This window comes from Podarcis bocagei (genome assembly GCF_964188305.1).
Source record: "Podarcis bocagei genome assembly, chromosome: 12".
In the NCBI taxonomy this organism is placed as follows: Eukaryota; Metazoa; Chordata; class Lepidosauria; order Squamata; family Lacertidae; genus Podarcis; species Podarcis bocagei.
The window spans coordinates 52,387,591-52,409,012 of NC_138137.1; the positions used below are offsets into that span (position 1 = coordinate 52,387,591).

The 21,422-nt window shown below is 43.9% G+C and overlaps 1 protein-coding gene across 2 annotated transcripts in view; it reads left to right on the forward strand.

The window, feature by feature from the left end:
* WDR48 (WD repeat domain 48) overlaps window positions 1-21,422 on the forward strand; it is a 58,154-nt gene that overhangs the window by 28,387 nt on the left and 8,345 nt on the right. The window contains exons 2-12 of one of the 2 annotated variants that reach the window (XM_081163633.1): window positions 7,874-8,014; window positions 9,026-9,104; window positions 9,598-9,680; window positions 9,939-10,068; window positions 11,043-11,131; window positions 13,463-13,564; window positions 14,009-14,233; window positions 16,279-16,353; window positions 17,237-17,339; window positions 17,977-18,074; window positions 20,726-20,833. In XM_081163633.1, coding sequence (XP_081019759.1) covers window positions 7,874-8,014; window positions 9,026-9,104; window positions 9,598-9,680; window positions 9,939-10,068; window positions 11,043-11,131; window positions 13,463-13,564; window positions 14,009-14,233; window positions 16,279-16,353; window positions 17,237-17,339; window positions 17,977-18,074; window positions 20,726-20,833 — 1,233 coding nt within the window. The remainder of the gene's footprint in view (window positions 1-7,873; window positions 8,015-9,025; window positions 9,105-9,597; window positions 9,681-9,938; window positions 10,069-11,042; window positions 11,132-13,462; window positions 13,565-14,008; window positions 14,234-16,278; window positions 16,354-17,236; window positions 17,340-17,976; window positions 18,075-20,725; window positions 20,834-21,422) is intronic. The other variant, XM_081163634.1, reaches the window with a different exon arrangement.

Here is a 21,422-nt window from a genome sequence, read left to right on the forward strand (position 1 = left end):
TATCTCTGTTCATATCTGTCAATTATTTCCTCATTATGGCTCAGTTTATTGAAAAGTTTATGTAGCAGACCTGTGTGGTGTAATGGTAATGGGCTAGGCTAGGATCAGGGAGAACTGGGTTCAAATCCTTACTGCCATGCAGCACAATAGCTGATAACAGTTGGCCATGACTGGCTCAGTTATCCATCATCCTTCCAACAACACAGTGACATCACAATATGGAATCCAGTTGCCTATATGACAATGAGTTTTTTAGAAACTGAAATGCCTTGATATAGAAGGACGTGTCCCTTTGCCTCTTGCCTTTTAAAGCAGTCCAAGTTAATTTCCATCACCACATATTGTAGCAGCAAATTCCATAGTATGACTATGTGTTATATCAAGAAGTACTTCCCTTTGCCCATCCCATTCAGCTTTATGGGATGACCTCTGCTTCTGTTATTATTATTCATTCACTTATACACCGCTCTATACCCGGATCTCTCAAGGCGGTTCACAAGACCGCAACATATAAAATGTAACCAAAAGCAATAACCCAATAGCCCCCCCCCAAACCCCACACATTTAAAATGGGCATAGGATGTAAATCAGATCAACCAAAGGCTTGGTTAAAAAGAACATTTTTGCCTGGCGCCTAAAGGCATATAATGAAGGTGCCAGGCGAACTTCCCAGGGGAGAGCATTCCATAGACTGGGAGCCACTGCGGAGAAGGCCCGTTCTCGTGTTGCTACCCTCCGGACCTCTTGAGGAGGAGGCATATGAAGGAGGCCCTCAGAAGATGATCTCAGGGACCGGGTAGGTTCATATGGGAAGAGGCGGTCCTTGAGGTATTGTGGTCCTGAGCCATCCTGGTTCTAGTGTTATGACAGGAACGGAAGAATGAATTATTTATAAACCTCTTATCTTTTTTTCTAAATCCAAAACTCGCCCCAGCATTCTAACTTCTGCCCCCAAAGCTTTTTAACATCCATATCAAGCCATTGGGAGCAGTCACCAGGAGGTTTGGATCACGGTGTCATCAGTATACTGATGTCAGCTCTGCTTTTCCATTAAACCTGAGTCATGAGAGGTTGCACATAAGGAGATCATCTAATGGAGCCCAGTTAGTTTTGCCATGACCTGATTATCATTGGCTGGTGGTAACATAAAGATGGGCTTTTTCACTGGTAACAATTGTGTTTGTGGAATGCCCACACTGCTGAACTACAAGAGGCACCATCAATGTTGACATTCCACCAGCTCCTGAAAACGCACCTGCTTAGCCAAGCATTTCCCTGAATTTAATTGTGAATTTATTGTTTTAACTGTTTTTTAAATGTTTTAATTATGTTTCTAAATGTTTTATTATTTATTTTAATTAAGGGTGTTTTAATAGCACTGTCTATTTTAATAATGCATTGATTTGATGGTTGTAAACCACTTCAAAGCCATTTTGGCATATAAGTAGTACATTCATTAATTATAATGGAGTTGCTGCAGCATTTTGGTTGCACTTTTCTGCATTGTTTCTACCTCTATAAGTTCAGCTCCTGAATTGTACATACCATGCTAAGTGTGGTTAATAATAATAATAATAATAATAATAATAATAATAATAAATATTACTACTCCGCCCATCTGGCTGGGTTGCCCCAGCCACTCTGGGCGTCTTACAGCATATATAAAAACAGCTTTAAAAGTAGCTATGTTAGCCATTCTCCAGTGATCAGGCACTGAAGCCATCTTAGGGACAGGTTGCATATTTTTGTTAAAAGATCAGCAGTTTTACATTTCAGCTCTTTAAGAACTCTCAGATGAACTCAATGATATCTTACTTTTTTATTTGTTGATAAAGCCTAGAGTTTAATAATTGTCACTTCAATTCATCCCAGTTCTTTAAACTCTCTAAGAATGTCAAATCAGGCATAGGTATCTGCCCTATATATTCAGCTGTGAATACAGATGCAAATCATTTGGCTTCTCTGCAATCTCCTCCTTCTACTTTAGCAGATCTTTAGCTGCTTTGTTGTCTTTAACCAGCTGTGGACACACTTTGGACTGTATTCTGCTTTTGAAGTACTTAACATATTTTTTATTAATATTTTTAAACAACATAGTGAAATTCTTTAAAATTTCTTTTCTTCTTGCATTTTGTTGTCAAAGTTTGCATTCCTATGAGAAATTGCAGGAGATATTCCTACTGTTTCCTTCCTTGTCTATACCACAGCACAAATGAGATAAATTCTTGCCTCTCTCCAGAACCATCTACACATGCTAGAGAAATTGAAGTAGTAGTGTGGCATTTGGAGCCTTTGCTCTTACTGTAGCCGTTTTTTTGTAGCACTCTGGCAGACCTGATTACTAATCAAAGCTTTAGATAATACAGGAATTTATTCAAAATATCTTTCTCATAATCCTTAAATGAGCAGGTGACGTAAGGTCTCAATAATAAGAAAATTGCACATTACTGATGCATATTCTCAGCAGCAGCAATTTGCTGCAACTCTCAGACACTTACGCTGAAGTAAATGGGGCTTAATGGCTTCTTTCCCTATTATGGAATACACCATTATAGTAGTAATAAAACATAATTGCTAAATCCATCAGCAAATTTTAGATTTTGGAAATTGCGCGAAATGGTTAAGATTTAGATCATTTGCATTTCCTTCAATAAGAGCCCATATGGTGTAGTGGTTAGAGTGTTGGACTAGGACCTGGAAGACAAGGTTCAAATCCCTGCTTGGCCATAAAGCTGCCTGGGTCACCCTCTCTCAGCCTAACCTGTCACAAGGATATTGTGAAAATAGAATTGGGGCGGGGGGGGGGGAAGCATCTACGTCACCTTGAGCTCCTTGGAGGAAAGGTGGAAAATAAATGTAGTAATAAAATAGGAATTAAATAATGGTAGCATATAGACCAAAAGGGCACATATCTTCAACTACTCCAAATGTTGTGATTAAAGCAAACAGATGCTTATGAAGACCTGCCTAATGCCCCATGATCCTTTTTGTTTTGAAGTTTCTCAGCTTCAGGTAAACCTAGAGAGCAGGGGTGAGGAGACTTTCATGTGCCATACCATATTGCTTCAAAAGTAACTAATCTGTCAAAGGCTGCATGCTGGTCAGGGTGGAGCTCATAGAGGTTGTGGCATTCATTTTTTCCTCTTTCTGCCACCCCCTTTCTCCCATATTTTTAGGTGGCAAAGAGAGAGGGAAATTAAACAATCCATATCATTATAAGTTATCTCAGAGTGGTTAACAACAATTTAAAATACAAATAGAAGCAAACAAAGTACAGTAGAAAATAGGCTGATGGGAGCAGGTTTTCCTTCGCTGCTGCAGTACACATGACCTTCCATGAAGAAGGCATCTCCCAGTCATTCGAGGGGAAATAGGCAATTGAGTTGAGACTTCAACCTCTCTCAAATTGCATGAGATTATCATTGTACCCACACGATGGAACCAGTGTTGTAGTTGTAGTTGCAGTTGCATAGCATGGTCATTCTTGCTGCTACTTATATTCCCAAACTGTTTCCTTTCAGAAGTAGCAGTACTTGTGGGACGCAGGTGGCGCTGTGGGTTAAACCACAGAGCCTAGGACTTGCCGATCAGAAGGTCGGCGGTTCAAATCCCTGCGACGGGGTGAGCTCCCGTTGCTCAGTCCCTGCTCCTGCCAACCTAGCAGTTCAAAAGCATGTCAAAGTGCAAGTAGATAGGGGGGCCACCAGGTGGCGCATTGGAAGATGGCCGAGAATAACATCTCTCTGACCCATACGAGGTAATTAAGAGGCTGCTATGGGACGTATGCAGTCTTCCTACCCCCCCAGGAGATGGGGGGGCTGCCTTGCCAGCTGTGTCCACAATGCACCCCCAGATCCGAGGTCTGGGGGTGCCGGTCACTTGGCATGAGCCCTCGATGCGGTCAGCTCTTCCTGACGCCGATTCCAATCAGCGCATGCTGGTTAGCTTCAGCTCGGAATTATAATTGGAAACATACGATTGGAATGAAGCTGAAGCACATACATCAAGTAACGCTCGAGAGATAAGACTGCTGATTAATGGATCTCTGTGACCGGGAGTGAAGGACGGATAAGTAAATCTTCTAATGAATCACCATTAAGAGACTGTATGTTTGGAATGAAGGGGGGGTGGAGGAAAAAACCTTTTTTCTTGTACTATGTGATATTAATAACCCTTCACCCCAGAAAGAAACAAGATTGTTGCGTTTTACTAATCACAAGCAGGAAGTTAAGAACTGTGTGGGATGGAATATAGCTAAAGAAAGGATCGGTAAACAATGAGAACGGAGGAAAATTCTATGACGCAGTCAAAAAATGGCGTCTCGCCAAGACAGGCTTGCCGGAGAAAGGACAGGGGGAGGAGAATTAGGACCATTGGAATGAGAAGGATTGCTGGAATGTAATTTTGACCTGACAGAGCCTCCTGATATACTGGGCAAGTCTGAGAAAAGTAAAGGACAGATCGAAGATTTTATTTTATTTTAATGGAAGCGAGGAACAGCGGCTGTCCCTGAGCGATATGATCTTTGGAGAGTACAAAACCCACACAGAGCATGTCTGTTTCCAATCTGCTTGTGAAAATTATCAGAGATCGCAAAGAAAGGAATATACGATAACAACAAGAAGATGAAGAAAGTAATAAAGGACTATCTGGGTTGAACTGGATAGAACTGTTTAATTAATGCAGCAATATAAGTGATGTTTGGACTCGTCCGGAGCTTGATGTATGGGTACCCCCAACAAAATTTTAAATTCGGCTGTATAATTTGGAACTAATGTGATTTGGATAATGTGATGTGATTGGCCTGTTAATAAAAATTATTTTTTAAAAAAACAACAAAGTGCAAGTAGATAAATAGGTACCGCTCTGGCGGGAAGGTAACCGGCGTTTCCTTGCCCTGCTCTGGTTCTCCAGAAGCGGCTTAGTCATGCTGGCCCCATGACCCGGAAGCTGTACGCCGGCTCCCTTGGCCAATAAAGCAAGATGAGCGCCGCAACCCCAGTCGGTCACGACTGGACCTAATGGTCAGGGGTCCCTTTGTCTTTGTGGGTGGTGAAGTGCCCTTTATAATATTGGTATTTTCTGTGTGGCTTCTTAACAACAATGGTTAACTGCAAATGGTGGGCTAGGATTAATATCATTTGTTGAATTAAACTGCCTACTGGATAACTGAAAAGGCTTTAGTGAACTGGCCCCAATGTATAGCCCACCTTTCTTCAGTCATGGAACTCAAAGTAGCATTCATGGGATTCCTACATGGTCTTCCATCCAGGTGTCAATCAGATCCACCCTATCTTTGCTTGGGCAAGGTAGCTGCCTCGTGTGCCTCCAGACCATGCTGTAGGAGGCCTTAGCTAACAATTGGTTGTTAAAACCCAGCCAAATGTCTGTCTTTCTGTGGTTAGACATTTCAATTAACACAATCTTGATGAATGTGCATAAATGTCTGTTCTTCTTGATCCTTGCATACAGCTCTGGGCAACATTTGGGTAGATGGATTCTAGTAACAGATAATATTCTCGTTGGGGATTGTTCACTAACCTGTCTGAGCCCCAAGCAAAAAACGCTCATGAGCCATACTTCTTGTTGACCTATGCAACATAGAACCTAGATGCAGTTTTCTATTTGAGAATATCACTGTGCTAGTGAGCCCTTCTGTCCCCTGGTTCTCATCCCCCTGTGTGGCTTTGCTTCCATGAAAGTTGAACTGAGAGGCACTCATCAAGATTCTGATGCATAGCATATTTTTTATTGCTTGTTCTCAAAGCTGAAAGGAGTAGAGTTTGTAATTCTTAATCCTGGATAACAATACAGTGGTACCTCGGGTTACAGACGCTTCAGGTTACAGACTCTGCTAACCCAGAAACTTTGCTTCAGGATGAGAACAGAAATCGCGCGGCGGCGGGAGGCCCCATTAGGTAAAGTGGTACCTCAGGTTAAGAACAGTTTCAGGTTGAGAACGGACCTCCAGAACGAATTAAGTTCTTAACCCGAGGTACCACTGTAATCTGTTTTATATACTGGTATGGAATACTTCAGGCATATGAATTGCAAAACTTAGTGTACAACTTTGTGTGAACGACGCATTATATGTATCAGTACCATCTGCTTGCAAAATGCCAAATCATCCTTTGAAATCTAACTCCTGCAGAGGTAAGCTGTTTTTACTGCATGAAAGTCATAAATCATACAGTTTTCCAGAGGGGAAAACACACACACAAGCATCTTTTGATGCTTGAAATCATTCTGTCATTGGGCTGAAATTAGTGTTCTTGACTCAATTTTGGGGGTTGATTATTCCTAATATTTGTAAGTAGTACATTTAGCATTCAAGTTGTAGACCTGACATGGATGCTTAGTTTCTTGTGGAAAACAATGAGCTAGATTTTGTGAGTGGAATTGTCACAGACTCATAGAATTGCAAAGATGGAAGGGACCCTAAGTGTCATCTAATGCAATCTCTTGCAATGCAGGAATCTCAACTAAAGTATCCATGACAGATGACCATCCAACCTCTGCTTAAATACCTTCAGTGAAGAAGGTTCATTGAAGGATTACAACCTTCCGAGTTGTAATCCTCTATGCTTTAAGTTGGATGTAAGAACTGTTGAACTGGGTGAATCTTCTGAATAAAGGTGCATAAGATTCCACTATCAACCTGCTTTTTATAAGCTGTTCTAAAGGTGTGTCTTAGTCTAATTATCACTGTTGTTGTACGCCAAGGGTGACAATAAGGTAGATCAGCATCTACTGGTTTGTCTAACTCTAGCAACAACAGAAAAAAATCTCCCTAAGCCAAAGGTTTTCAACTTTTTTGAGTCCATGGCTCCCTTGACCAACTACATTCTGGCAGCCTCTCACCCTTTTTCAAACACCCTTGCGGCGTTTCTCCTCAGCCTTCTCTCTTTGGGAGTCTTCTGGGCAGCTGCAGCTGCCACCTTTGGTCTCTGAACTGCCTCCCTCTGCCCCAAAGAGAGGTGCTTCCTTACACTGCCATACAGGGATCTGGGAAGCACCCCCTGACCAGCCCCAGAGGCACCATTCGCCTGAGGAGCTTGTAGCCAGGGCTGCTGCAACAAACAGCTCTGCAAGCCTTTGGGAGGCAGAGAGAGCATCAGAGGAGGGAGGGCAGGAAAGAGGGACAGAGGCCAGTGGTGCCCTTGGCACCCCTGACTATCATCCAAGTGCCATGGCACACTGGTTGAAAACCACTGCTAAGATAGATTGCTGAAAAAGAAAGCTTCACAGGAAACCAGGTGTGGATATTTTTGTGAAAGGATTTGGGAGCTTAGTTCTGGGACTGCTTGCAAATTCCAGGACTCATTGTGGCCCTTAATTCTTTACTTATGTCCACTTGGCTAGGTCACTGTTTTGCAGCTGGATCAAATTAATGGACCTTGGATTCTAATGAAAAGACATGGTAGATCCCACAAGCTTGAAGTCCACCCTCCTTGGTGTATGCAGTTCTCCCACTCTGAAGAGCTGAGCAGTGTGATCATATAGTAGTGGAAAACCAGTCAACATTTGCTAACTCTGTGTAAATATAATGTGTTCGCTGTTGTCAACTGCACATGCATTTTTTCTTGCTCCATTATGTCATTTCCATAAATAATAGAAAGATGAGGAGTAATCTTTCCTCCCTCTTCCAGCATTATTTAATGGACTTGGGGCAAAGGCGCTCTCTCTCTCTCTCTCTGTCTCCTGTTTCTCTAATATCTTAGTTGTTTGTGTACGGTGCATTGGATGTTGATGTGTTCCTGATGATGATTTTTTAAATTAATGGAAAGTTGTGTTGAAAATGAGTGGGCAAAACAAAATACTTCTATCTGAGGCTTCTTAATGATTTAATTGGATTTCTGTCAACACATCTTAGGTCTCCTATGTAATTAGAGATGAGGTGGAGAAGTACAATCGAAATGGGGTGAATGCACTGCAGCTGGACCCAGCGCTAAACAGACTTTTTACAGCAGGCCGAGACTCCATCATCAGGATATGGAGCGTCAACCAGCACAAGGTAAACCAAACACAGAAGCTTTGCTTTAAAAGATGGGCTTAGAATGTTAAATGCAGCCAATCAAGAGTATCTTACATCGTTAAAAGCCACTCAGACACTGCAAATCATTCTTACCACGTACATTAGCATCTTCATTTTTTTTAGACAAGAAAGCACAGTCACAATAACATTTGCCTAATTTGGTGTAAAACGAAATTCTCTTGTTTGTATTTATATACCCCCTTTCAACCAATTTTGGCTCCCAAAGTGGCTTGCAACTAAAATTCTCAAAGTACAGGTACATTGACATGTTTCCACTATTGCTGCCCTATTTCTGAAACTGGTTGAGTGACCCATTGCCTCACTCCTTATTTTCCTGTCATCTGCTGTGGTCTTACCAAGCTCCTGGTACCTGGCTAATAGTGAGTTAGTCCAGTCCCATCCAGAAAGTGAAGAGACCAGAGGACTTGGGGAGGTGATGCTGGCTAATACTGAAAAGAGCAGTTTCCTTCAAATCCAAAAGGTGTTCTCATTCCCTGGAGTTTTAGCGCATAGCTTTTAAAAATAATTAGAGTGGTTTGTTGAGAGCTAAATTCTGGCTTCTTTCTTGAGCATCCTGAGTGAGATTCACTAACTCAATTATGCTGTTAAAATAATTGCTCTGACCACCCCCACCCTGTCAGAATGATTTTGTTTTTTGTTTAAGAATCTGGGATACAGTAATAACATACAAGCTATTTTTCTATGCCTGAGCAAGAGAAAATGAAATGTTTGAAAGCAAATTTGTCAAATTTGAGTGATTTCTCTCTCCCCTCCCACTTCTGCAACTGAAATCTGGTGGTGATGCTAGATCATATTAATTATTTTCCTTAATCTAGTAATCTTGGGATCAAAGTTATGGTTCATGATTTGATTTAGTGTTTAATTGCTGCTTTTTTGTATTTTAAATTTAAAATAAAAATTGCTCTGAACACAGCAAAAATGGCCCCATGAAACAGGAGCAAGGACTCACAATGGTTTTTTTTATTCCAGCAAGACCCTTATATAGCATCTATGGAACATCATACAGACTGGGTGAATGATATTGTACTCTGCTGCAATGGAAAAACGTGTAAGTGCCTTTTAAAACACTAGATGATTCTTTTGAGTTACATGTATATTGGTAAATCCTAATTTATATGGTGTTTTTCAAAGACATGCACTGTCTTAGCAATCTTACAACAACCTTGTGAAGTACCTTAGTAGGTTTATAGTCTCCTGCTTTACAAAAGAACTTGAAGTACTGTAGTTTCCAAAAGCTGCTTATCACAGATATAGCAAAGTAAAACATTAATGATGAAATGGCAGAAATATCATAGGAAATTAATTAAAAATCAGTAGGAAAATGCCTGGCACGTGTTTAGCTGGCACCAGGTGCTATGACGGGAGGTGGTCTTGTGGGTCCCATCAGAGGGAGTTCCAGAGCTGTGAATATACCAGCTCTTGTATCATTTCATATGAGCTACTTGCAAGTAAATGGAAATTCTAGTTCTTGAAGGATGGACAGATTCCCTTTGCTACTTCCCACAGAAACATAACCTGTTGTAACTTTTTTTCCTTCGTAGTGATATCTGCTTCATCCGATACTACTGTTAAAGTATGGAATGCACATAAGGGATTTTGCATGTCAACACTAAGGACCCACAAGGTAACAGGAAGCATAGAAATGCCATAAATAATAAGTACTGTATTTCTCCGTGTATAACACTAGGTTTTCCCCCTAATAATGACAAAAATTAGGGGGCATCTTATACACAGATAGTGCCGAGGCCATTTTCTTAAATCTGAGTCCCCCAAAATAGGGGGCGTCTTATAGAGGGGGAAATACGGTAATCACTGCGATTGTCAAATCAGTAGTGCCAGTGTTCTAAAGTGCCTTTTTGTCATATCCATTTACTTATTTTAGGATTATGTGAAAGCCTTGGCGTATGCAAAAGATAAAGAGCTGGTGGCATCTGCTGGGCTGGACAGACAGATATTCCTCTGGGATGTAAATACGCTAACAGCACTGACTGCCTCAAATAACACTGTCACGAGTAAGTACCCAGAGGATTTAAGCTTATGCTGATCTGTGCAAACCATTTTTTACTGCCATGGGGGGGGGGAGGTATTTTGTAACCCCACAACTTTCTGGAGCAATAGTTCACCGCTGAAACAAAATTGATAAGCCTTAACAGGCAGTTAGAAATGACTCCAGTCAGCGTTCAAAGGTCAGTTTTTAAACTTAACAATATCAGTTAAGTGATATAAAAGGATATGGTCCGAAGACATGTAAGGCAAAGCTAAGTGGGTCTGGTCAGTACCTAGATGGGTGACTGCTAGGAATGGCATGTTTTCCACCCTGGGTCCCATAATGCAAGAAAGATGAGATATAAATAGAAGGAAGTAAATAAAATGCAAGTCAGTGTTTCCATTAATGACAGGGACACTAGCTGGACCCATATATTCCTGGAACCTGGACAGAAGTTGCCTACAATGGTTCTGGCTGTAGAAGCACATAGTCTTCATGGGCTTCTGTTTGAGTAGATGCCAGGCCACCTGAGAGTGGGTGACGTGGGGAAGTTTGTAACTATGTCAAATTCACTTGTTTCAGTGTGTCGTAGTGTCTGTCAGCCATTTACTTATATGGGAGAAAATCAAGTTCTCTGTTGGGATCTTAGTGTTCCCACTGGGCTAAAGGTACACACTTGTAGCTCTCAGCTATCTTGCCATGTGTGATGAGAATTGACTTTTTAAAATGTTAATTACAGCCCTTAATATACTTTGCTTCTGCAGTATGGTGAAAACACATTGCAGAGGGTATTGCACTGCTCTAACAGCAGCCCAATAGAGCATTTCAAAGTATAGTGTGACCATTATAAAGAGAGGAAATGATGGGCTGAAAAATGTGTTTTGGCAGCAAAATGTAAATTCTTAATGCCAAACACTACTTAAATTGGTTACTCCAAGTTCTTGCTCTTTCTTGGTCTGAAATATTCATCCAATATGATGTTTGATTTGTTTTCAATAGCTTCTTCCCTCAGTGGGAACAAAGATTCTATCTACAGTCTTGCCATGAATCAGATGGGAACAGTAATTGTATCAGGGTCCACTGAAAAGGTAAGCAAGACACAGACACACTGGCTTGGTGAAAAGATTGCACACAACTTCTATATAAATTTCAAATCTTTCAGTGTTCCAGTGTCTGAACAGGAATATCTGTCCTGAACAATTATTTTATTAAACATTCCCATACTCTGGGAAGACTGCACTTGATGTTGTTAGGCAAACATTTTGTCTAATCCAACAGAATACTTATTGGAGCTGGAGGGTTTATAATACAGCCTTATCCCACTAAGCTGCTGGAGAAGTTCATCCCATATGCTGGTGCTGAAGTGCCTGCACTTGGTCCTCTTCCTTCTGAAAGCATTCCTCCAATATACAGTGGTGCCTCGCAAGACGAATGCCTCGCAAAACGAAAAACTCACAAGACGAAAGTTTTCCGTTTTTGAGTCGTTCCGCAAGACGAATTTCCCTATGGGCTTGCTTCGCAAGAAGAAAGCCCATAGGGAAATCTCCGGGGACCTCTTTTAAAATGCCGGCGGGGGGCAAAAGTCTTTGCTCCCCCCCGCCTGCCTTCCCGGGACAGCGGAGACTTCTCCGCTGTCCCGGGCAATCTTAAAATGCTGGCGGGCGGCAGCGAAGCCTTCGCTGCCGCCCGCCAGCATTTTAAAATCACCCCGGGACAGTGGAGGCTTCGCTGCCACCCGCCAGCATTTTAAAATCGCCCCGGGACAGCGGGGGCTTTTAAAATGCTGGCGGTCGGCAGCAAAGCGCTCCTGTCCCCGGAGCTTGCGGGGCGGGAGGTGGGGAGAAGGGCTTTTCTTCCCACCGCCAGCCTTCAGAACAGCCTTCTGAAGGCTGGCGGTGGGAAGAAAAGCCCTTGTTGTCCCCCCCCCCCAGCCTTCAGAAGAGGTCGGGGGACAGACTGTCCCCCGACCTGGTCTGAAGGCGGTTTCCATAGGAACACATTGATTGATTTTCAGTGCATTCCTATGGGAAACCGTGCTTCGCAAGACAAAAAACTCGCAAGAAGAAAAAACTTGCGGAACGAATTAATTTCGTCTTGCGAGGCACCACTGTAATAGGCTGAGGGGAGTTTAGTAGTTACTGTACAATTGTTATCCCTACACCCCCCCCCCCCCCAAATACGTCTGTGGATATCTTTGGGAGAAGAAAAGGCTAAGGAGTAAATTCTACTCAAATCCAGAACAGAGTCCCTAAGATGGTGGGACGCACCTTGTACACCTTCTGGCAATTCCTGCAGCCAATCTTGTGCCAAATGTAGTGCTCTGCTTTCCTTTGGACCACATCAGCCAGGCCAAGAGGAGGGTCTTGTCATCTGGGCAGCCCAGGACCTCCATGCACGCTGCCCAGGCTTGCCCCCTGGGAAGGTCACTTCAGTGCTGCTAACGCAGCGGTTTGACTTCATTGCCGGAAGAGCACTTACTGTCTCTCGAAACAGACGGATGCCAACGTTGTACATGTACATGCACATAAATACCCACAGAATAGTAGTCGTTTAGAAACTATTGAGGATGACATCTTGCTGACCCCTGCTGCCTCCAGTTAAGGATAAGAAACCTTTTTCGGCTATAGGATTCCATTCCATTGCGGGAGAGCTTCTGGGGGCCTCATGCCAGTTTTGGGTGAGGCCAAGGCGTGCAGATCATTGGATGTGAAACTCTTACCTATGGACATTATGCTACATTCCAGGCACACTTGTCAGAAGTTTCTACACCTGCCCACCCATCTCTCCATCTAGGCAAGCAGGAGGCATCATCATAGTTGGTTTTCAAGCAAGGCAAAAGCAATTGAGTAGGGCATGGAGCTGGACCCGTGGTGGTGTGGCATATTGAGAGCCCCACATTCTGTCCCCAGGCCTGAGGTTCTCCACTTCTGTCACAGTAGGAGGCCATTTAGCAGAACCCAACTATTCTTTCTCTCCCCTACCTCCCAGGCATTGGGAATCATGAGGCTATTATTTCGGGTGGTGGGGAGCCTGCCGTTGTTGTACAGTCATACCTCTTGTTACGTTTGCTTCCGGATACGTTTTTTCAGGTTGCGTCCCGCGGCGACCCGGAAGTACCGGAAAGGGTTACTTCCGGGTTTCGCCACTTGCGCATGCGCAGACGCGCAAAATGACATCATGCACAGAAGCGGCGAATTGTGACCCGGGTTGCGTTCCTTTCAGGTTGCGAACGGGGCTCCGGAACGGATCCCGTTTGCAACCAGAGGTACCACTGTACTTTCTAAAAGAGTCAAAGAGTCTGGTGCCTGTTCAAGAAACCTAAATTGAATCGGCTTTAGTTTGAAGGCCCTTTAAAAATTAGGAAATGAGTTTGGATCACAATACCATTGTAATATATCAGAGTTTCCCCCCCTCAACAGGTATTAAGGGTCTGGGATCCAAGAACCTGTGCAAAGCTTATGAAACTCAAGGGGCACACAGACAATGTTAAAGCTTTGCTATTGAACAGAGATGGCACACAGGTATGCATTTGATATCATATTACTATGAAGGCTACTAGCTGTACGGGGAAGATTTCTCTCTGTGTTGCAATAATATCCTCTCAGCCCTTTGCATTGCTTATTCCGCAAGATCGGCTTGTGAGTTCTTAATAAGAAATGTGTTGAAACAAACACAATGCATTTTTGTTTCATATTTGAGCAAACAACAACTGTAATTAAATACTTTGCTAGAACCAACAAGCTAAAATGGGGTGGGGGGTGGGGGTAAAAAAAGAATTGTTTGGCATGGATAAGTTTTTTGTGTGCGTTATTTCTGTTGTAAAATGAAACTGTAACATTCTATAGGGAAAACAGATTGAACGGAAGGAAAACTGGACTTGCATGTTGACTTTAGAGAGCTAAACATTTACTCACTGTTTATTGGATATGTAATTGTTTTAAATTGAACAACCATTCTTGTTACAGTGTCTTTCTGGCAGCTCTGATGGGACTATCAGACTCTGGTCCCTTGGTCAGCAGAGATGTATAGCTACATACAGAGTCCATGATGAGGGTGTATGGGCACTTCAAGTCAATGAAGCCTTCACTCACGTATATTCAGGTGGAAGAGACAGAAAGATATACTGTACAGATCTACGAAATCCTGATATTCGGGTGCTCATTTGTGAAGAAAAGGCACCTGTCCTTAAGGTAATATATGTAACCATCCCCCCCCCCATCTACATCTTGGTACAACTTACTATCGGTAGAGCTGCAACCTCCTTTTCCCCCATCAGATACAGCTTGACTGTTCTGGGTGGCAGTTGTAGAAATGCATAATACAGCTTGGGACATCATTTGTGGAGAGGGCGTAGTTATTATTATTTATTCAGTTTGTATACTGCCCTTCATCCATAGGTCTCAAGGCAGTCCACAGCATAAAAACACAAAATAAATAATAAAAATAAGAACAATGAAACAGTAACCCCTCTCTTCCACCTCCCACAAATGCTTTAAAAAGGGTTGAGGATGTTAATCAGCCAAAGGCCTGGTTAAAGAGTAATGTTTTCGCCCGCCACCTAAAGGTGTATAATGAATATGCCAGCCAAACTTCCCTGGAGAGAGTATTCCACAAATGGGGATCTTCCTCACTGTTGGCATCTGTAAGAAGATGAGACATAAATACTTTTTTTAACATAAATGTGGTGGATTATTTTTTATGACAAATGTTGTTTTATTTACCGTGTTTTTCACCCTATAAGACGCACTTTTTCCCCTCCAAAAATGAAGGGGAAATGTATGTGCGTCTTATGGGGCAAATGCAGGCTCCTTGGCTTCAGCGATAGCAACGTGAAGCCTTCGAAGCCTGCGCTCCGGAGGCTTTGCGCTGCTTACGCTGAAGCCAGGAGAGTCTGCTCTTTGAGGCTGGTGGTGGGGAAAGCAGCGCTTCCCCCATGGCCAGCCCCAGAGAATGGGGGGCAGCGGGAAGGCGCGCTACTCCTTCCCGCTACTCTCCGACCCGGGTTGGAGGCTGGCGGGGGGGAAACAGCGCTTCCCCCATCGCCAGCCCCAGAGGATGGGGGGCAGCGGGAAGGCGTCGCACGCCTTCCTGCTACTCTCCAACCCTCCTGTGGGCTTTTGCGGGAGATGGGGGAAATCCCCCACCTCCCACAAAAGCAGGCAAAAGCCGCGCGCTCTTTAAAGGGGCTCCATGGCTTCTGCTGGCTTTTCTAGGAGGTGGGGGAATTCCCCCACCTCGTAGAAAAGCCCGCAGGAGCCGCGCACCCTTTGAAGAGCGCGTCGCTCTTGGGGGCTTTTCCCCGAGGAGGGAGAAGGGACTGACTGGCCATTTCAGTCCCTTTTCCCTCCTGGTCGAAAAGCCTGTAGGAGTCGCGCGCGGCTCCTGTGGGCTTTTGCGGGAGGTGGGGGAATTCCGCCACCTCCCGCAAAAGCAGGGAGAAGGTCTTGGAGTAGCGCACAGGCTGCGTGCAGCCTGTCCGCTGCTCCCAGAGCTGCGGGGGGGAAATCATATTTTTTTCCTTGATTTCCCCCCCTGAAAACTAGGTGCGTCCTATGGGCCGGTGCGTCCAATAGGGCGAAAAATACGGTATATAGCTTTTTGGCTTAAATGTAGACTATTATTTTTTCTAAATTTGGATATGTTAACTTCTGTAACTTAATAACAAGGCCAACCTTTGGACGTGTTCCACAATACTTCAACCGCTTACCATCCATAGAGTAATGACAGTGTACAACCAAACTAGAAATACAGGGTTGCTGAAATCTGCTCAGTCTTCGGAAAACACATCTAGAAAGTAAAGCTTTATTAAAAAATACCATGCCGCCCTCTGAGATTGAGCCTTTATGTCTGTGAGGTGGGTTGTCAATTTTAAGGAAGATAAGCAGGATCATATAGTAGGTCTTAGAACAGTACTTTGTGTTGTGATAAATTTCATCTGTAAATCCAGTTTTTAAATACATCTGTACACTATGCGTATGGAAACCTGACACCTGAATTTCAAAAGCAAATTTGCCAATTGTACTGGAAATGTTGATTTTTTTATTTTATTTTAACCTGAAGCCTAGTTCTGCCCTGGGTTCTGTTCCTTCTTACTCCTAGTGAAACATGTGGCCCCTTTCAGCACTAAAATTCTATGATTCTATGTTCCACTTGGTATAAAGGAGCATACTGTATATTGTATGGGTGTGCACCAGTAGAAAGATGATGTAACACTTCTCATTTCTTGATTGTTCAGATGGAGCTAGATCGATCAGCTGACCCTCCTCCAGCCCTCTGGGTTGCAACAACAAAATCATCTGTGAATAAGTGGGTAAGAAATGAATTAAACCTGTGTAAATTTACATATGCCCAGTTGTGCATAGTTGATCCTTCCTTGATAATCTTGGGAAGCTCACTTGAGCAAAGTTGTAGAATCCCTCATCTATAAATGGAACTCTCTCCACCATACTAAAATATACATGCATCCATCACTGGGCAATATCCAGTGTTGGTCAAACTCACAAGTAGACCCATTTGTGGCCTACTCTGAGGCTGACTAACATTAGATATCACCTACTGACTCATCTAGGATGGCGGGTGGCACTGTGGGTTAAACCACAGAGCCTGGGACTTGCCGATCAGAAGGTCGGCGGTTCGAATCCCCGCGACGGGGTGAGCTCCCGTTGCTCGGTCCCTGCTCCTGCCAACCTAGCAGTTTGAAAGCACGTCCGACAGGAAGGTAAACGGCGTTTCCGTGCGCTGCTCTGCTTCGCCAGAAGTGGCTTAGTCATGCTGGCCACCTGACCCAGAAGCTGTACGCCGACTCCCTCGGCCAGTAAAGCGAGATGAGTTCCGCAACCCCAGAGTCGGTCACGACTGGACCTAATGGTCGGGGTTCCCTTTACCCTTTACCTTTACTGACTCATCTGCTTTACGCACTTTGCATAGAAGAGTGTGGCATGAGTGAAGCTTGCTGCTTCTGCCTTCTGGACCAGTTTTGCACCTTGATTCATCCGGTCCTCTACTTGTGGCCCTGTGTTGTCTGAATATTTGTAGTTTTTTTCACAAGGGCCATCATGGAAATTGGACAAATAGTTTCCCTAAGGTGGAGAAAGATACTTTGAAGAAGGGGGCATAGGCCATGTTGTGTAGTGGAATCTAATTATGATCCTTTTACTTCTTCTCCCCTTGCTTTCATTTTATTTATTTTTTAGACTTTGAAAGGAATTCACAACTTTAGAGCTTCCGGGGACTATGACAACGACTGTACCAACCCAATCACACCCCTTTGTACACAGCCTGACCAAGTTATTAAAGGTGCGGTTAACACTGGGGGAATTACTTAAAAGTAGTGCTTTGGGGCTGGCAGAGGCAGCAGGGGGCAGAGAAATAAACAGTACTTGATCCAGATTTAATCTTTCTGCAGAATCTTGTGTAAATGGTCAATCTGTTCCTTTAAGCATCGGGGCTTATGTCATCTGCATTGGTTGGGACTAAGCAAAGGGGGCTAGAGAGTCCTGCAAAGTACAGAAGTGCGGCTCTTCAACATTTGGGTCCTGTCAGGCACAAACTATCACCGTGACTAATGAGAACCTTGTTTTGTTCTGTGTTTTGTTTTGTGTGTCTCCCTACCACCACCACCACTTTAAAGTAAAAACTTGCCAATTCAGGAATCCAGGCCTAGGCACCTGGTACCTAGGCACCCAGACGCCATATAAAATTCTGCATGGCGCTTCCAGAGATGCAGAATATTAATTATTCCTGTTCCATCGGAGTAAAGAAAAATTAAAAAAAATTCAAAATGGCACCTTCCTTTTTTTCTTTCGACTGATCCTTTCCCACACAGGCTTTCTGTGTGTCTTTCTGTGTTACACACTTTTACAGGCTGAGAGATCTGCATGGATGGTCTGATTTACTTGGGTTCCCCCTCCCTTTCTTTTTTCTTTTTCCCTAGGGGGTGCTAGTATTATTCAGTGCCACATTCTCAATGACAAAAGACACATATTAACCAAAGACACAAACAACAACGTGGCGTACTGGGACGTGTTGAAGGTAGGTGCCTGGTCAAATATGTGTGGTTAGGTTGTCTTATATTAACTGCTTCTTCATGTACAGTGGATTCATGTTTACCGTGTAGCTTTGGTTGGTAGATCCCCTTTAGGATGCTGCTTTGGAAGAACAAAAAGGCCGTTTGGGGTGGGAACATCTTTTACAGCTGGTTTTTGGCCATTTTTTATAGTTCATGCTTCTTCATAGCTCTCCATTAGCTTTTGTAAAAAGAGAAGTACTTCCTGATTAAATCAATAAACTCATTAATCCCTTGCTTAAAAACAGAAGCTCTAAATTATCTTAGAGCACATTTCTTCCTTTCTCCTTCAAAAAACCACTGTTCCAACCTATCAGGCAGTAAATTACTGCTGAGCAAGTTCCTGGAGAAAGGTCAGTAGCGATGCCTCTTATAGCAGTAATTTACAGTAACTGCTAGAGTGTTTTAAGAGAGCTAGTTTTCCTTGCTTTTTCTTGAAGCCCCATTGGGTGTGTATTTTAAAGAAATTGGAAATGTGTGGCTGTATCAATCTGTATCACTCAGCTGACAGCAAGGCGGCTCCATCAGGGGAACTTGGGTAGGGGAAAGGAATTTTTTTTTGTTGTTGTTTTTTAATCATAATTTTTATTAACAGGCCAATCAAATCACATTACTTCCAAATCACATTAGTTCCAAATTATACAGCCAAATTTTTAAATTTTGTTGGGGGTACTCATACTTCAAGCTCAAGACGGGGGTCCAAGCATCACTTATGTTGCTGCTTTAATTAAACAGTTCTATCCAGTTCTGTCCAGATAGTCTCTTTATTACTTTCTTCATCTTCTTGTTGTTATTATCATATAATCCTTCCTTTGCGATCTCTGATAATCTTCACAAGCGGTTGGAGACAAACGTCCTTTGTGTGGGTTTTACACTCTCCAAGAATCATATCACTTAGGAACAGACACCATTCCACTCTTCCGTAATAAATTTATCCTCGGTCTGTCCTTTAATTCTCCAGGCTTGCCAGTATATCAAAATATCAGGAGGGCTCTGCCAGGTTAGATCACATTCCAGTCATGATTCACATTCCAATGATCCTGGTCCCCCCCCCCCCGTCTTTCTTGGACAAGCCTGTCTTAGCGAGACACCATTTAAAACTGCGTCATAGAATTTTCCTCCGTTCTCCTTTGTTTACCAATTATCTCTTTGATCTATAATTCAGTCCACACAGTTCTTGAATTCCTGCTTGTGATTAATATAAAATGCCACAAACTTCTTTCTGGGGTGGAGGGTTATTAATACTCACATAAGGCAAAGAAAAGAAAAGTTTTTTTCCTCCACCCCCCTTCCGTTTCACTCCGAAACATACCAGTCTCTTGATGGTGGTTCATCACTTGATTTATTTATCCCATCCGTTGCTCCAGTCACAGAGATCCATTAATCAGCAGTCTTATCTCCCGAATTTTGCTTGATGTACCGTATTTTTCGCCCTATAGGACGCACCGGCCCATAGGACGCACCTAGATTGGGGGGGGGGGAGAAATAAAGGGGAAATTTTTTATTCCCCCCCCCAGGCGCGGGGCTGGAGCAGGGGAAGCCCGAGCTTCCCCAGCCCCCAGAACGCAACCCAGAGCGATGCCAAAGCTGCGTGCAGCCCCCAAACCAGGTCCCTCCGCCAGCCCCCAAACCAGGTCGGGAGACAGCGGGATGGCGCGCTGCGCCTCCCCGCTGTCCCCCGAGTTTGCGGGGCTGGTGACGGGGAGGAGCAGGCTTCCCCCCCCCCACCAGCCTTCTAACCAAGTCGGGGGACAGCGGTAAAGACGCGCTGCTCCTCTCTCGCTGTCCCCCGAGTTTGCGGGGCTGGCGACCGGGAGGAGCAGGCTTCTCCCCCCTGCCAGCCTTCTAACCAAGTCGGGGGACAGCGGGATGGCGGCGTTCCGCCTCCCCGCTGTCCCCCGAGTTTGCGGGGCTGGCGGTGGGGCTCTCCTGAAGCCTGGAGAGCGAGAGGGGTCGGTGCGCACCGACCCCTCTAGCTCTCCAGGCTTCACGAAAGCCTGCATTCGCCCCATAGGATGCACACACATTTCCCCTTCATTTTTGGAGGGGAAAAAGTGCGTCCTATAGGGCGAAAAATATGGTATGTGCTTTAGCTTCTTTCCAATTATATGTTTCCAATTATATTTCCGAGCTAAAGCAAACCCGGGCGCTGATTGGAGACGGCGTCAGGAAGAGCCGATTTCACCGAGGGCTGTGCCAAGTGACCGGGGGAATTTTGATCCATTGCTCTCCTTCCCCCAAAAAAAGCTCAACAAATTTGGTCAATCCAATGGGTAGATCACTGCCGGTTTATTTATGTGGGAGTAGATCACCGTCTCTTGGAAGTAGGGCATGTACCTGCTCTAAAACTATTTTGGAGGATTGCGGACCCGACTTCAAAAGGTTTATGGACTCAGAGGGCTGCAAGGGAGTGGAAGAAATGTTGAAAGCTGCTTTCCTCCCCATTCCTCTAATGGAGCTCTTTGCTATTGGTCTGAGTGGCGCAATTGGATGCAACTCATAATAAACATGAGAGCTCATTCAAAACAAACTCTTTGCCAGGGAGTGCAAGTTTGTTGATGATATGTGGTACATCTTTGCTGCATAACCTTTTCTGTTGTTGTTGTCTTACATACAGGCATGTAAAGTAGAAGACCTTGGGAAAGTGGACTTTGAAGAAGAAATTAAGAAAAGGTTTAAAATGGTTTACGTGCCAAATTGGTTTTCAGTAGACTTAAAAACTGGGGTAAGGCACTCTTTAATTAATTTCAGTGTTGTTGAGGTGATTTATATTTCATCCTTCGTTTGGAGCTCACGGCCATATATACAATATATAGACAGCCACAATGTAATTTTTAGAACAGCCCTGTGTGGTGCATTGGGCTGAGACATTGTGGTTAGGAGACTGTGGGCCTAATTAGGCTCGGCAAGGGTCTTACGCACCTTTTAAAAAGGACTCCTACTGGATAAGGTCAAAGGCCCATGTAGTTTAGCATACTGTTCTCACATTCACCACCCGAGTGCCCCTGGGAACCCTGCAAGCAAGACATGAGCACATCAGCTTTCTCTCCTCTTGTGATACCCAGCATTTGCTATACCGAGACACGCTGCTGAGAGTGGAGGTGGAATATAGCCATCATAGCTAGTAGTCAGTGATAGCCTTGTGCTCCATGAATATTTTAAAGCCACCCAAGTCGATGGCGTAGGCTACATCCTGGAGGAGCGAATTTCATAGTTGAACTGTATGCTTTGTGAAGGAAGTACAGTCGTACCTTGGAAGTTGAAGGGAATCCATTCCAGAAATCTGTTCGACTTCCAAAACATTTGGAAACCAA